Source organism: Podarcis pityusensis, assembly GCF_964106645.2.
Source record: "Podarcis pityusensis genome assembly, chromosome: 7".
Classification (NCBI taxonomy): domain Eukaryota; kingdom Metazoa; phylum Chordata; class Lepidosauria; order Squamata; family Lacertidae; genus Podarcis; species Podarcis pityusensis.
The window spans coordinates 28927515-28942317 of NC_138031.1; the positions used below are offsets into that span (position 1 = coordinate 28927515).

Consider the following 14803-nt stretch of genomic DNA (forward strand, 5'->3'; position numbering starts at 1 on the left):
TACTCCATCTCATAAGATAGGGCACTAGGACCAGGAACTCTGATTTCCTTATTTATTCTGCCATGGAAACTATTTGACTGTACCTCTGAGCTGCATCAGAAGCAGGCCCTGGAACATTCAGCTAAGGCACATTGCACTGTTTTAGCAGCCACATGCCCCTCAATTAGATGTCAGGTGGGACGTGGGTAAATGAAAAAGGATTCCAGGGACGTCCTAGGAGATATCCATAGGATGTCTTAGGAGATATCCACAGAATCCCAAGCTTCCCCATTTCTCTAACATGGAACGGAGGGGGAAACTACAGCCCTGGAGCTGATGTAGTTAATTTCCTTCTTGTTGATCTCAGTTGGAAGGAAATACTTTTTTCAAAGGAAGGGATTAAGTCCTCTGAGAGAAGAGAAGAACGAAGGAATGACACTCATCCTTCATCTTCCAGCTGACTGGCATGAGCCCAGTAGGGTTTGGGGTTTGGTGGTTCATCTGTCTTTATCCTCTAACCCACAACCCAGTAAGAACATAAGCAGCACCTGCTGGGTCAGGCCAAAGGTCCACCTGCACTGTGTTCTCCCAATGTTCAACAGGTACCAGTGGGGAGCCTGTGTGCAGAACCTGTATGCAATAGCACTCTCCTCACCTGCTGTGATTCCTAGCAACTGGTATTCAGTGGCATTCTATCTCCAACAGTGGAGGTAGACCATTCCCATCACGGCTAGTAGCCACTGATAGCTTTATCCTCATGGAGATGGCTCTGACTGACCTGTAGTTTAAGTGAAGTGCAGGTGAATCCTAGGCATGCTGACTCAAAAGGAGGTTCCATTGGGCTGGATTCAACTAAGTTGTTGCGCTAGTGGACCCCCATTAGCACAACAGGACTCTGCTCCTCCATTATCCCCAAACCTGCTCAGGAGGACCCCCAGAACAGTGCTGGGGTAGGAGAGGGGAGATCGTTCCATCTGTCAAACAGAAATGGTCCTGCTGACCAAACAATCGCCTTAATGCACCATTGAATTCCACCCTTTGTGTTCAGTGTAGCATATTCTCAGGCAAATGTGTACCGCACGGCAGACTGAATATATTTGGGGTATTGCTCCATATCTATAACCAGCATTTGGCAGCAGGAACTACTAAAGAGAGTTAGTGCATTAGTCAGAGAAAATATTTATTTACAGGAATGTAAAAATTATGTTACAACATTTGGAACAGAACCGTCATGAAATGATTCCACGAGAACACATGGGCAATATATTCAGTGCAAATAAACTTCCTATCATAGTTGTTTAAAAACTACCATGGCTTTGAAAAGGGCTGCAGAAAGTGTGTACAGGTAATGACGTTTTTCAACGTTATAGAAACCGCTTTCCCTGCTTGGAAATAATTGTTGTAGACCAAAAGATATAACAAGACTTAATGTAAGGATACAGAAAAGTGAAAAAGAAAGAAAGAAAGAATCTGGTTTCCTTCATTGGATTGCAAATGGAGACAATTTGGGTCCCCTGTGTCACAGAGGTATGTGGCTGATGCACTCACAGTAAAGAAGGGGCTGGATCATGCTCCACATGCTAGATTTGGGATCGGGGGTGGGGGAACCTTTCCTTTTTGTAACTATTGCATGAGCTTAAGAAGAAAGTGCATACACGGAAACCAGCATGCTCAAGTGCAAATGCTGTAATAAAGCAATAGACTGGGGCACATGTAGGTAGAGCAGCTTCTTTTCACAAACAAATAGGCGTCAGGGCAGTGCCTCAGACAGCTGCCAGTTAGGGCAGGCAGTACTGGATTAGATGGACTGATAAGCCTGACTTTGTATCTGACAGGTTCATATTACCAGCTGAGCGCGGTGGTTTTCTAAATTGGGGTTATTCAGATTTGCTCGCCAGCTTATCAGAACGACAAGTTATTCTTTGGTCCATGTCCCTACCTAAATGCATATTGTACGAATGGTTTGTGCTAACAAACTAGCATGTGGCGGAAGTCCTGCCTTGTGGTTTATAGGTCTGCCGCTGTCAAACATTTGTAGGAAAGGTGTATGTAAGATGACACGAAATCGTGGGAAATAAATATTCTGTCTCTCAAAACTGGGGGGGGGGGGGAGTTCTCTATGCACTAAAGAAAGTACTCTGAAAAAGTATCATTGTCAAGTCTGTAAGGCACCTTTCAGATAGTTTGTGTGGGTGGGGTCAGCGGCCTGTTTGTAGCAAACCTGTGTGTGTGACAGAATGGTGATACCCCCCTCCCCACATGTTCAGTGACTGTGTGACCCCCCCACCCATCTGAAAGGGGCTTGAATCTTGTTAAGAATGGCCAAATAATTTAATTACACAAGAACACCCTGGCATAAGGAAACTCATTAAAACTTAAGAGAAATTATATATTAATATTACTAAAAGCTAAAATTTGTTTTTTTAGCTTTATTTAGGAATCATAAAGCTGAACTATGTCAAAAGACAATGAAGGAATTCTGGAAAGAAAAAAACCAACAACAACCCAAAACTCTTGGCCCATATTTCCCCGTGTGCAGAGGTATATGGTACAGTACTCCCAGCAGAGGGGAGAAACTGAGGTGGTGGAAAGACTTTTCTGATCCGTGCAGTTTTATTTTCAGCATTGTCAAATCACCAGCTCTTTCCCTGGAGCAGAAGCAGTCACAGCTGTACAACATTAAGTGTATCTATAAATATTTTCCAAGTAGCATGTGGGGGGAAATTTGCCAGATTTGGTGAGGGGTGTGGGGAAGAGTTTATACAGATACCACAGAGTAAATTAACATACAGTTGGGCAGCCTTATTTTGAGAGCACAAGAAAGACTTAGGAATGAGAAACAAAGGCAGAGAAAGATATTGCACAATCCAGGGCCTCATTCATATTTTATTGGCAGGGATGCCACAAAGAAATCTGAACTGCCTCTCCGTTCAGTTAGGTGCTTGACTGAAGGAGCATCCAAATCGCTCAGGGCAATTTTAACACCAGGCAAACTGTGGTAGTATTATAGATGTTTGGTTTAAAATAAGTCCAGGTCATTGGACTAACCTTATGGGCTACAAAGCTTGGTTGCCCAACCCAGACATACCGCCATTATCATGCGACTTCAATACTGGCAATTCGGAAAATGTGGGTTATAGAGTAATTATGAAATCGAACAACATGCCAACTTTCGATTTGGCAACAAACACTCTTGGAAGTTTTAGTATTACTGTTCTTTTTAAAAGAAATAAAATCATATTTCAATCCATGCTGTCCGACATATGGTGATGTCAGAGAGCAGCAAATGTATCTGTGTTGGTTTACAACATCATAAGATTTGAGGGCACAGTTCAGAGTACAGTGGTGCCTCGCAAGACGAAATTAATTCATTCTGCGAGTTTTTTCGTCTTGCGAATTTTTCGTCTTGCGAATCACGGTTTCCCATAGGGTATTAACGGTTTTAAGAAAAAGGAAACAAACTTGCAAGACGTTTTCGTTTTTCGTCTTGCGAAGCAAGCCCATAGGGAAATTCGTCTTGCGAAGCAACTCAAAAAACGAAAAACTCTTTCGTCTTGCGAGGCATTCGTCTTGCGAGGTACCACTGTATTGAAATGAGTGGTAGTTATTCCATTGATTTCAATGGGGTATATATTGCGCACAAAACTACTATATCCAAATTATATTTGTTTTGGCATTATGATGTGCTGTAAAAAATAAATAAATCTGGGCATGGATATTACTTTGACCTCCATTATGACCCTACTTCTTAATAAATGCACTGGCTCTAAAACAGGAATATAAATAAATACAAATAATTAAAATACTATTTAACATATTAGATCATAAATCTTTCATGATCTCATTTCGTTATGCTGTAAACATTTAAGTGCAATATCACCTGACTTTTAATATGATGAACCATAAAACATGCTAATCATAAAAATAGCTTTTACAAATATACATTTGTATACAGTGTCTCCTTCATTTTAAATATGTCCTTCATATTATCATACAATTCATTGGCCTTCTGACATCAAAATTAAAAAAATAATACCAATAATTAGCCAGGAAAAAACACATTTACAATCTAAACCATATAAATCTGACAATTGTACAGCTTTAGAACATATAAGAAATGGAATTTCTAAGTTTTGAATGGTAATGTCCATTTCAAGAAGTTAATTCACTTTCCCGCCCCATAAAAATTGAGTCAAAGATGTTGCTAGCCAGCAAGAAGCAGCAGCTCACATTTCCACATGGGGAAGTCTGTGAATTATTATGTTCTTGGTTTCCAAAGGGACTGGATGTCATTCCGAATTCATTTGATCTGTAGAAACTGTAAGATAAAATGCATATTTTAATTTGAAAACATTTTGAATAAGAGACAGTGACAGGAGACTGTGGGCAAAAGTAAATGTGATGCAGGGAATCTGACTGGATGACCACTGTATTTTTCCTTTGTAAAAAAGATAGCTGGAGTTGGGGATCTAATCTGGATCAGCACCATAGTGAAGAGCGTTCTAAACTGTGTGTTGTGACACATTAGTGTGTCGGCTGCAGCATTTAGGTGTGTTGCAGGAACGCTCCTTGCGCTCCACCCACGGTTGGAAAGGGGCTAGTTTAACCTTCGGTTTGCTAATAAAACTGAATTACTGTGTTGTGAAACAATGCACGTCTAAAAAGCATGTAATCAACATGAAAACTTTGGAAAGCTCTGCCATAGTGTCTCAACCCTTCCTCCCTTCTTACCAATTACCCAATGCAAATTGCCCCATTTCATTTATTCATTTAGTATACCACCACCAGCTGAAGATTACAGGGTGGTTCACAACATAAAAACACAAAATACGTCACAAAAAGAGAGAGAAAAGAACCAATAACCTCCCCCCTCAAACACATTTAAAAATGCCACAGAAATTAGATTCCTGTTACAGAAAATGAATAAAGGTGCTAAAGTTTAATCACACGCTAGGCTGGCCAAGCAGTTGTTTCTGAAGTGGTGGAACCACAGAGTCAAAAGCATTAATATTTCCTGCATATTGTGCAGAGCTTGACAAAAATGTGGGGCTGTTTCCACATCACCCACTCTTGAAAACATGCTCGAGAACATGCTCACGTTTAAACCATAAATGCCTTCTAACTATTTTTAGCAAGCAGGTTCACAGGCGGAATTATCTCTATAGAGAAGAAATGTATTTTCTTCCTCCAACCTTCCTCTTGCGTCAGAGATAGCCCTGATTGTGGTGAAGTAGCTCTATAGAGCTTGTAAGAATGCAACCTATGCTGCTCCACACCTTTCAGCTCCAAAGAATCCTGCTCTATTTAGTCTTTTCTTTCCCTTTCCCTAATTGCGCTCTCATATTATATAGAAGACAAAGAGCAACAGATTTTCGGCTTATTTATTGGAGATCTTTTCACAAGCCCTCTGTAACCGCAAGAAAGGCTCTGCAGGTTATAATGAGGAAAGAGCATCGCGAACTGTCTGGATCCAAGGGGTGAACACACTTTTGGTGTTATTAAGAAGCTGTGTTGAACATTCACTAAGTCTGTATCACAAGCAAAATGGCTACAGAATTTTCTGTCAGGGCATATCTGGCATGTTTCAGTAGGGTGGGATGGAAAGTCATCACCTAAAAAACCCCAAAACCATAGTATGGCAATACTTTTATTAGGACCAGCCAAAATGTGACAGAGTCTTGAGCAACTTTAACATCAAAAGACGTTTTTATTACTTCCAGAGTGATAGTCTCCCTCCCACTTCCCCCAGGGGTCTGATTAACCTGAGGCAATAGAAAACTAATTTTGCTTCTTTCTATTCAGCTAAATTCTATATAATTTATCTTTGGCTGTGTGGCAGCTGTGACATTTTTTGAAAACCCACAAGATGACTAATTTATGGGGGAAATCGTTTATTTTAAGGAATTATATAAATTACACCCTCGCACAACAAAGATGGAATCAAATTAAATTCTAGCAAACCATATGGCTTTCATTTGGTGTTCTTGTAAAGAAAAATATCACCTGGGAAAAAAAAAAAGATCCACTTTGCTTTGGATTATGACTGAAAATACAGATTTGCTAAAAGGGTGAGCATGTACACACAAACACCACCACCACTGAATAGCATATTTGTGAACCTTATTAAACAAAATAAAGAACCATAGACCTGGAATCTATAATATATTGTAATTTAACAACTCTGCCAATAATTTGTCCTTGTCACTTAAAGCCATGAAATGCACACTCTCAACACACCCAATGCCCAACATTTCATCAATTAAGCAGATTTTTTGGAGAAGTGTTATGTTCACCCCCCCCCAAAAAAAAAACACAAGAGAAAGAGAAAACTTCAGCTGCATATGTCTGTCCTTTACCCTTAAGCCCACAAACACCCAAACAATAATACCATATAGTGCTAAGAGTTGTCTTATTTCCTCTGTGAGCTACCAGCAGTCAAAACTGAAAGTGCACTGCATACTCTATTGACGGCACTGTAAAATGGATCCCTTTAAGTCAGTTGTGTTGAGTTGTGTTTAACAGGCAAACTTGCTGAAAACTAGAGAAGCCTGGGGAGGGGGGGATTCAATGCTAATTCTATTGAGAGTGACCCACTGACATTAACTGATATGGCTAACTTTTAACAGGTCTACTCTGAGTAGGATTTAGGTGAATACAACCCCTTTGTGTTTGAGAGGTATCACGTATGGCAACTCAAGATTGATAAGGCAGAAGAAGTAGGTAGGTAGTGTGCATGTTGTTTGGGGAAAGGAATAGAGGGGGAAATTTGTGAGAGCCATGAGGGGAAAAATACTGAAACTGGAGACTCGAAGCTGTTTTAAAGTAGGTCACACGTGTACAGAGGAGAAGGAACAGGTTTTCTGCTTTAAGTTTGCATAAGGGAAGTGACAAGAAGATGGACTTGAAAGTCACTGGTGTGAAAGGTCAAGGAAGGATTACTAACACATTTGGAAAAGAACAATAGAAAAGCTGGACCTGTTCTCAACTGCGTATTTTAATTTTTACGATTTCTTCCCATCAATAATGATTTGCCTGTACATTTTCAATTTTGCTCTTAGTGATGCTTTTCCCCCCCAGAAAAATGAAGTGCAAATTGAAATGATAGCTTAAGCTTATTTAATGCTTAAACTATCAGAATCAGGTGATACTTGGATATATCCACTCAGTTCCTTATTATTCTCTTACTGCCTCTTTCATTTCACAAACTCTTCTACATCAGTCTCATTTTTTCCTCTTTCTTTTCTCAGCTCGCCTTTTTACTTTGAGGTTATAAATTGTAGCAGAATTCCATTCATCTGGACACCGATGAAACACGCAATATTTCCATAATGGAGAGGTGTCAGAAAATGATGACCAGATGTTCATTACTGAAAATGAAAGAAGCCAACCATAGCAAGCCAACAGTTACTGTATCCTGAAAATATATTATGTCCCTTAACCAAATATTAAAAATGTAGAAAGAACTGGAGGTTGTATCAGAGATTACTGAATTTCAAGGGATCTGACAGGGATAGGCTGTCCTAGATTCTGGTTCAGGACTTTCTGAAGTGGGATGTTTAAGTTAAGAAGATATGCCAGTCACTTGCCTGCTTTCTGGAAGCCATAAGGAATAAGAATTCATAGAAGGTTTGTAGAGAAGAAGCTAGCAACCAATAATCAGGACTCAGTTCATCTGTGCCTCAAAGAATACTCTGAGGGCCTATCACATAGTTCAATTGCCAAAGCTAACTAGATTTGGCAGATACCAAGTTGCCTGAAGGTGATTGAGTCTAGGTAATGCTGGAGTTGCAGGACCTTGGAGAGCTCCAAGTGGAAGGACAAAGTGAGCTTACTGCAAGGGCTGTAGCTTAGTGGTAGAGCCCATGTATTGCAGAATTCAACATCTAGCATCTTCAGGTAGAGCTTGGAAAGCCACCTGTCTGAAATATCAGAGCTGCCAGGTGTTGAATTCTGGGAACTTCTGCATGCAATACTCAGAAGTAAGTTCCCCTAAGTTCAATGGGACTTCACCCCAGGTAAGTGTGTATAGGATTGCAGCCTGAATCTAGTTTAACAAACGGTTTGAAGCTGTCTTGTTCTCTTCTGCACCTAATGCTAGTGGCAAATCTTTGCATGCAGCAGAGCATGTACAAATATGCACAAGAACCTCAATTCATTCATATTTTGGACAAATTATTGTTGGATTGGGAAGTTGAAAACAGAAGGTCCAAGTTCAAAAAAATTGAACTATGCTGCTATTTGAAGAATGGAAAAATGGATGCCTATGATACTGTTGGCAAAGAGATGCAACAATGTTCAAAGGTCCCTGGGTTTTTACCTAGTTTTGCAACTAATAGCTGATCTGCTATGAAGGATGAAGAAACTTTGCTGCGCAAGTGGAGAAAGATGAAAGCCAGTGGTGGGAATAGTATCTGCAGGGATGGGAAGCTGAGCTGTAGACTTAAGTGACTCAGTGTGCTTTACCCAAATAATCTTCAGCTTAAGCTAATGTAGAAACAGTTAGGAATATAGGAAGCTGCCTTATACCAAGTCAGACCATTGGTTCATCTAGCCCAGTACTGCCTACACAACTGGCAGGGGCTCTCCAGGGTTTCGGGCAGGGGAAATTTCTAGCCTTCTCTGAAGATGCCTGAGAATAAACTTGGGGTCTTCTGCATGCATTCGGAAGTAAACAGAGGTAGTAAAGTCCCTGAGTGAGGACTGGGTTTAAATTTAAAAGATAAAAGCAAAGGAGGAAAAGGCACAGCATTGGTGAACCATTTATTTGAACCATTTGGCATTGAATCGTGTTCCAACTTTTGCAACAGTTTTTCCTTTAGTCATGGTTATTGAGAGTCAGTTATGTCTAAGGAAAACATCTTGGAAGTGAAGAGAAATTCAGGCCACAATTGAATGGTGACGTTTTTCAATGAGTGCATTTTTTTTTTTTAAAAAAAGAATCTCTCAAAAAGTTAAAATATATAAGTAAGTAAGTTGGACCCAAAGTAATTGGAGCACATAAAACATAAGCCCAGTGTATCTTCCCTTAGTGCTGCAAAGGAGATATTGCAAACCCTCAGCAAAAAATTAATTGGTTGCAACAGTAAATCTGAAATACAGGTGAGAAACTTGAGCCAGAGCCAGCCTACAAATTTAGAATAATTATGCAATGGAGCTCCACTGGGATTGTATCACTTCAGAGTGTCCTGGCAGGGAGGATTACATGTTACAATATTTTCCCAATTAAAAAAAAACAGCCCAAACTTTTTTTAAAAAACTTCTAGTTAAAAACTTTCCCCCTGATGTGAGAGTTTTTCCAAGAATCAGGTTTTCCCTTCCTAAAACATAGCTCGCCCAGTCTGCACAGATTGGCTCTTGAATGTTTTTGTGCTTTCACTCCATTTCAGTAGGCACCATCTACAGGGGTTGGTAATGTGGCATGGGTGACTAGAATGTACAACATACAATACCTAAAGAAATATACAAAGTATTACACCTGAAACATCTGGACAAACTCACATCTTATCCAAAGTACCATGATTTCTGTTAGGAAGATCCTGATTTATAATATATTCTTCAGAAAACATCTTATTTCTTTTCTTTTGCTCATACTGTGATATCTTGTAACTGTCAAGTGTAATGTCATTGTGTACGTTATCTATTTCACTTTCCTCTTCATTAGAAATATCTTTTCTTTTCTGGGATCGAAAGTACCCCGATGCTGCCAAGTAATTTATCAGATATCATTTTGTTTTTAATAGAGGACAATAATTATTTGCTATGATTCAAGATGACACACACTGACAGCTGAAAGGCACTATCTATTTCGCAGAAATAACGGGAAAGGATGATGAATGGGATTGAAATCAGTTTCTAAATCAATAAACTGTTAGGAGCGCTGCCTTTGTTACAACTTGAAGAGATCTCATTGCAAGCAACAACTTTCAGCTATTGTGTCTACTGTAAAGTTTTCCTTTTGAACAGCAGGGCTAAAATACCTATAATTTAGGAACTACCACCATCCTAAATTTATATGCTTTGTTCACACAGCATATGTACTATTCAGACTTCAGTTTCTCACATAAGGAGACAAGCCCTTGAATTCCAGCTTCTTTTGGTTCATTTCATTGTAGGACAGGACTGAGACAGCTATATGGGTAGCAGTCACAAAATGGCTGCCATGGGATGTGTGGCACAACACAAAATGGCTACCACATCTGAAACAGGAGAAAAGGGGACAGAAATACAAAATAGTGCAGGCATGGCTCCCCATCTTCTGCATTGTGAATTTCTGAGGGGAATTCTATTGATATCCTTCATACTGTTGGCACTCGTGTCTGCAGATGCTTGGTTGGCAAACTGTGCTCTGAATTCCTTTACCAGAGTTTGACAGCTTTGGCACTGAGGGGCCTGGAGGGAAGTTCTCGTTGGTGGTCTGCCTCAGTCACTGGGACCCTGGTGGGCTTCTCTAGCAGTGGTAGGCAGCAGCACTCCAAGCCATACCAGGTGGCAGGTTTTAGCAATCAAATTAATTTCTCACACAGCCCTGATAAATGCTATGTTAGACATACTGTGGAAATGAAAATGGCAGCTAGATCCAGCCACCTGCTGCTGCTCAGGGTGTCAGGCTGGAAGCATTTTTCAAAGCAGGGCCAAGGCCAGGCATCAGTGGTGGGTCCTGCTAGGACACATGGGTACTGGGTGCTAAAAGCTGGCTCTGAAGCCGCCACATGAGACACACTATGTCTTCCAACAAGTTTCAGAGCTTCTGCCTACAATATGGTGCAATCTATGTGGAGTAAGCTACTAGCAAGCTAGGAGTTGATCAGAAACATTCTGTGCATTCACGGAACATGCAAAGAATGTCCGTTAAACTAAATGTCCTTTAAAAGATTCCACTGCATTGACTGGAAGAACAGGAAAAGTCCAGCTATTGGTTTTCCGACAGAATTATTTCCCAGTCCAAGCTGCCAGGGATTGAATTTAGGGCTTTCTGCATCATCATAATCATATTATTTGTACCCCATCCATCTGACTGGATAGCCCCAGCCACTTTGATCAGCAAAGCAGATCCTGAACTACTGAACTATGGTCCTGAGTGGGTCTGTTTTCCATCACCACCCTATAGGCGCTTCAAGGATTGAATATACTGTATTGTTTTTAATATTCAGTTGGAAGCCGCCCAGAGTGGCTGGGGAAACCCAGCCAGATGGGCGGGGTATAAATAATAAATTATTATTATTATTATTATACCCTACAGGTAGGGATGGGGTGGGAGGGGAAGGAATTCAATTCAGTTTGCATTTAAAGCCAAATCTATCAAATCCATACTTTCTGAAGCAATATGAAAAAGAAAACACAGGCACCCTACAAAATTCACCCCTATCCGAACTTTGCAGTGCAGTTCTCCAACCAATGTTTACAAAAATGAATATATACACGGAAATGCATATAGACATATATTTATGAAAATAGCACACAGTAATGCACTGTATCATATTTGTTATATTAATTAAGTATGTATACTGCCCTTCATCCGAAGATCACAGGGCGGTTCATAGCATAAAAATACAAGATAAAAACACGAAAGATATTCGGGAAAATTGCTTGCAAAACATGTGTATTAAAAACTGCATTAAAAATATGTTTATTAGGAGAAATTAACTCTAAAATTGCAAATTGCTACAGAAATGTGAAGAATGCAATTAAAGATTGTAAAAAGGAGAAACTGAGAGGATAAAAACTGAGAGTCCCTCCCACCCCTACCTGGTGGGAATATAGCTTTGCCTCAGGCTGGAAATAGGTCTCTTCTGCTGCAGACCTAAAGTTTCTCCAAAAAACCCCATTGAAATGTCAAGAGCAGGATTTTGTCCACACATTATAAAAAGGGATGGAAGTAACCTTGCTGCAGGGAGGACAGGCTTGCTGCTGAAAACTGCTTCCGTGTGGCTGAGCTGGAGAGGCAAGGTGCACACCCCCAAAATAACTTCCTTTTGGGTTAAAAAATTAAAGGAGTCCATGAAACAATGATGAAAAAATACATAGCCTTGCTTGTGTTTTCCATCCCAAACAGGAAAGAACAATCAAGGCTTGTCCTTCAAATTAAATATTAAAAAAAGAGAGTTCTTTCCAGGCTATGCCTTCCTCGCTTTAATAGAGCAGAGTAGATCTATTACTGTTGCTGCTGCTTTTTAAAAGAAGAGGCTGTCATCCTCACAGAAAGGTTATTTCTATCCCTTTCCGTTACATGGAGATGGAACATCATGCCATTGAAGCTGGACTAGTGCTAGTGCAATTACAGCTCTGAGAGAGAAGTGTGCTGTATTTTATCATGCAGAACGATCTCGCCACAAAGCAAGTGAGAATTAGGTTGCATTCTCCCAGCTTGAGAGGCCGCGTGCTTCCTTGAGAGTTAGCCTCAAGGAATGCAGGGAGACTTAAGAGTAAACGTACGTTAAGATCAAGCTCCATAAATTTATTTCATCCCATTCTTTTCAGCGAAAACTAAATTGGTCCACATTCCAGCTGGGCTGTGAATCAAAGAGAAATGCTGTTATCCTAAGCATATTAGTCAAAGGTGAGTTCTACAGAGACCCTCCAGAACTGTTTACTACTGGTAAATGTGATTATGAAACTGGCAGAGGGTATGTTTTATGTTTTTCGGTTGATAGCCTTCAAGAACTGTGTGCCCTTTAAACTGCTCCACCCAAAAGTATCTCACCACATCACAGATGGGAATTCATGTAAAGAACTAACATTGCCTGCCATTATAACCATCTTAAGAGTTTTTCAAAGGACCTCTAAACAGCATCTCAGCTTTTAATAGCATTTGTTTTGCTGTTCTTCTACATTCATTCTTGAAATTTTCAGCTTACATATACAACTATTTAAAATTTCTTACCAGCTCGTTACTTCCATCCTCGTCAAAATCCTCCTCTATCCCATCAGTCATATCTTCGCCATCTCCATCTGCATCTAAACCTCCTTCTATAGGATCCTCTGTGGAATTGTCAGCGTTCTCTGATATACATTCCTCTTGGATCAAGTCTGCACAGTCTTCTATTTGTTTCTTTTGGGTTTCTATAAGAAAAAGGCGAAAAATGTAGCTTAAGTAAGATCCCCTTTTCCAGAAATGGAACTGTGTTATAGACAGCAGAATACATTCTCTGAATCCCCAAATGATACCAGATATATTACCCAGGTTCAGAGATCTTCTTTTGGCTTGCTAAGAGGCTGATACATGCCCAGCGGGATATTTGCCTTTGAACACAAGTTCCCTGTGCACCATCACAAACTATTTCTGAAATTCCCCCAAGTTTAAAACGATGCTTTTCGAATGATGAAGTTGGAAGAGGAGAGCAAGTTGGAGGGTTAGTTTCAGACTCATATTTATGGCCAAGATTACACGCTTATGAAAGTGATACTGGTCTCCTGAGCATTTGAGCTATCTTTCTAAAAGTAAATTTCATACTGTCATGGTTGCAGTGATGCATGTGAAAATGTAACGAGGGACCATAGAAGAGAAGCCTGTTGGACCAGACCAAAGGCCTAGCTAGTCCAATCCTTTATTCTCACAATATTCTCATATGTCATTGGGAAGCTCATAAGCATGGCACAAATGCAGTAATACTCAATTGGTTGGGATCCCCAGAAACTGGTATTCACATGCATACCGCTTCTGATATTTTTCCTCAGTCATTGCCACATAGAATCATAGAATTGTAGACTTGACTAGGGTCATCTAGTCCAACTTCCTGCGATGTGGGTATCTCAACTAAAGCATCCATGACAGATGGCCATCCAACCTCTGCTTAAAAACCTCCAAGCAAGGAGAGTCTACCACCTCTTGTGGGAATCTTCTCTGCTCTCAAACAGCTCATACTGTCAGAAAGCTCTTCCTGATGGTTAGTCAGAATCTCTTTTCTTGTACATTGAAGCTATTGGTTTGGGTCCTAGCCTCCAGAGCAGGAGAAAACAACCTTGCTCCATCACCCATGTGATAGTCCTTGAGATATCTGAAGATGGCTATCGTATCTCTTTTCAATCTCCTCTTTTGTAGGCTAAACATATCTAGATCCTTCAACTGCTCCTCCTAAGGTTTGGTTTCCAGACCCTTGATCATTTTGGTCATCCTCTAAACACGGTCCAGCTTGTCAATATCCTTAATTTGTGGTGCCCAGAACTGGACACAGTAGCCCAGGTGTGGTCTGACCAAAGCAGAATAGAGCAGTACTATTTTTTTCCTTGATCTGGATACTACTCTTCTGTTGATGCAGACTAAAATAGCATTAGCTTTTTTGCTGTTGCATCACACTGTTGACTTATGTTAAGCTTGCCAGCTTTAAAACACAGAATTAATTAGCAAAATAAGACATCTGAGTATAAACACATTACTTTTCTGTCCCTTTATAACTTCCATAAAGATAAGCGAGACAGACCTTAGTATAGCGTATAAAAAAATCATTAAAACTTCCCCTGTTTTTCATTTCTATGTTTTTTTAAGCTTCCCACTGTTGGATGTAAGCAGCTCATGCTGTATATTCTGCCTATTATAATAGATTGTTTGAAAGATCTGCCACTTAAAAATCTGCCACTTTTCAAGTCGTTCTCCTTTGCAATGCAGCTGATTGTTTTTGTTCAGGGAGGACCAGAAGGAAGCCTTTAGCAGATAAAAAGGATTTGGTATTATATTTTATCAGTTGCAACTCGCAGAAACATATCAAACATATCGGTTCACAATCAAGCCATTTAAGCAGGATTAAATCCCACTGATTTTGAAGACAAAGTCAGCACATGATTTAAATCACTGGTACCCAAAAGTACTATGGTTGCATTATACCATCTA

The 14803-nt window shown here is 40.1% G+C and overlaps 1 protein-coding gene across 6 annotated transcripts in view; it reads right to left on the reverse strand.

Moving 5' to 3' along the window:
- Positions 1-1138: 1138 nt before the first annotated feature.
- Positions 1139-14803, reverse strand: part of RALYL (RALY RNA binding protein like) — a 264746-nt gene continuing 251081 nt past the window's right edge. For 4 of the 6 annotated variants that reach the window (XM_081013603.1, XM_081013600.1, XM_081013601.1 and 1 more), the window contains exons 8-9: positions 12860-13038; positions 12095-12488 (exon numbers count right to left, since the gene is read on the reverse strand). In XM_081013603.1, the coding sequence (XP_080869729.1) occupies positions 12453-12488; positions 12860-13038 (215 nt within the window). In that variant the 3' untranslated portion in view covers positions 12095-12452. Of the gene's footprint in view, positions 4298-12094; positions 12489-12859; positions 13039-14803 lie in introns of those variants that run through there. The other 2 variants (XM_081013599.1, XM_081013604.1) reach the window with 2 other exon arrangements.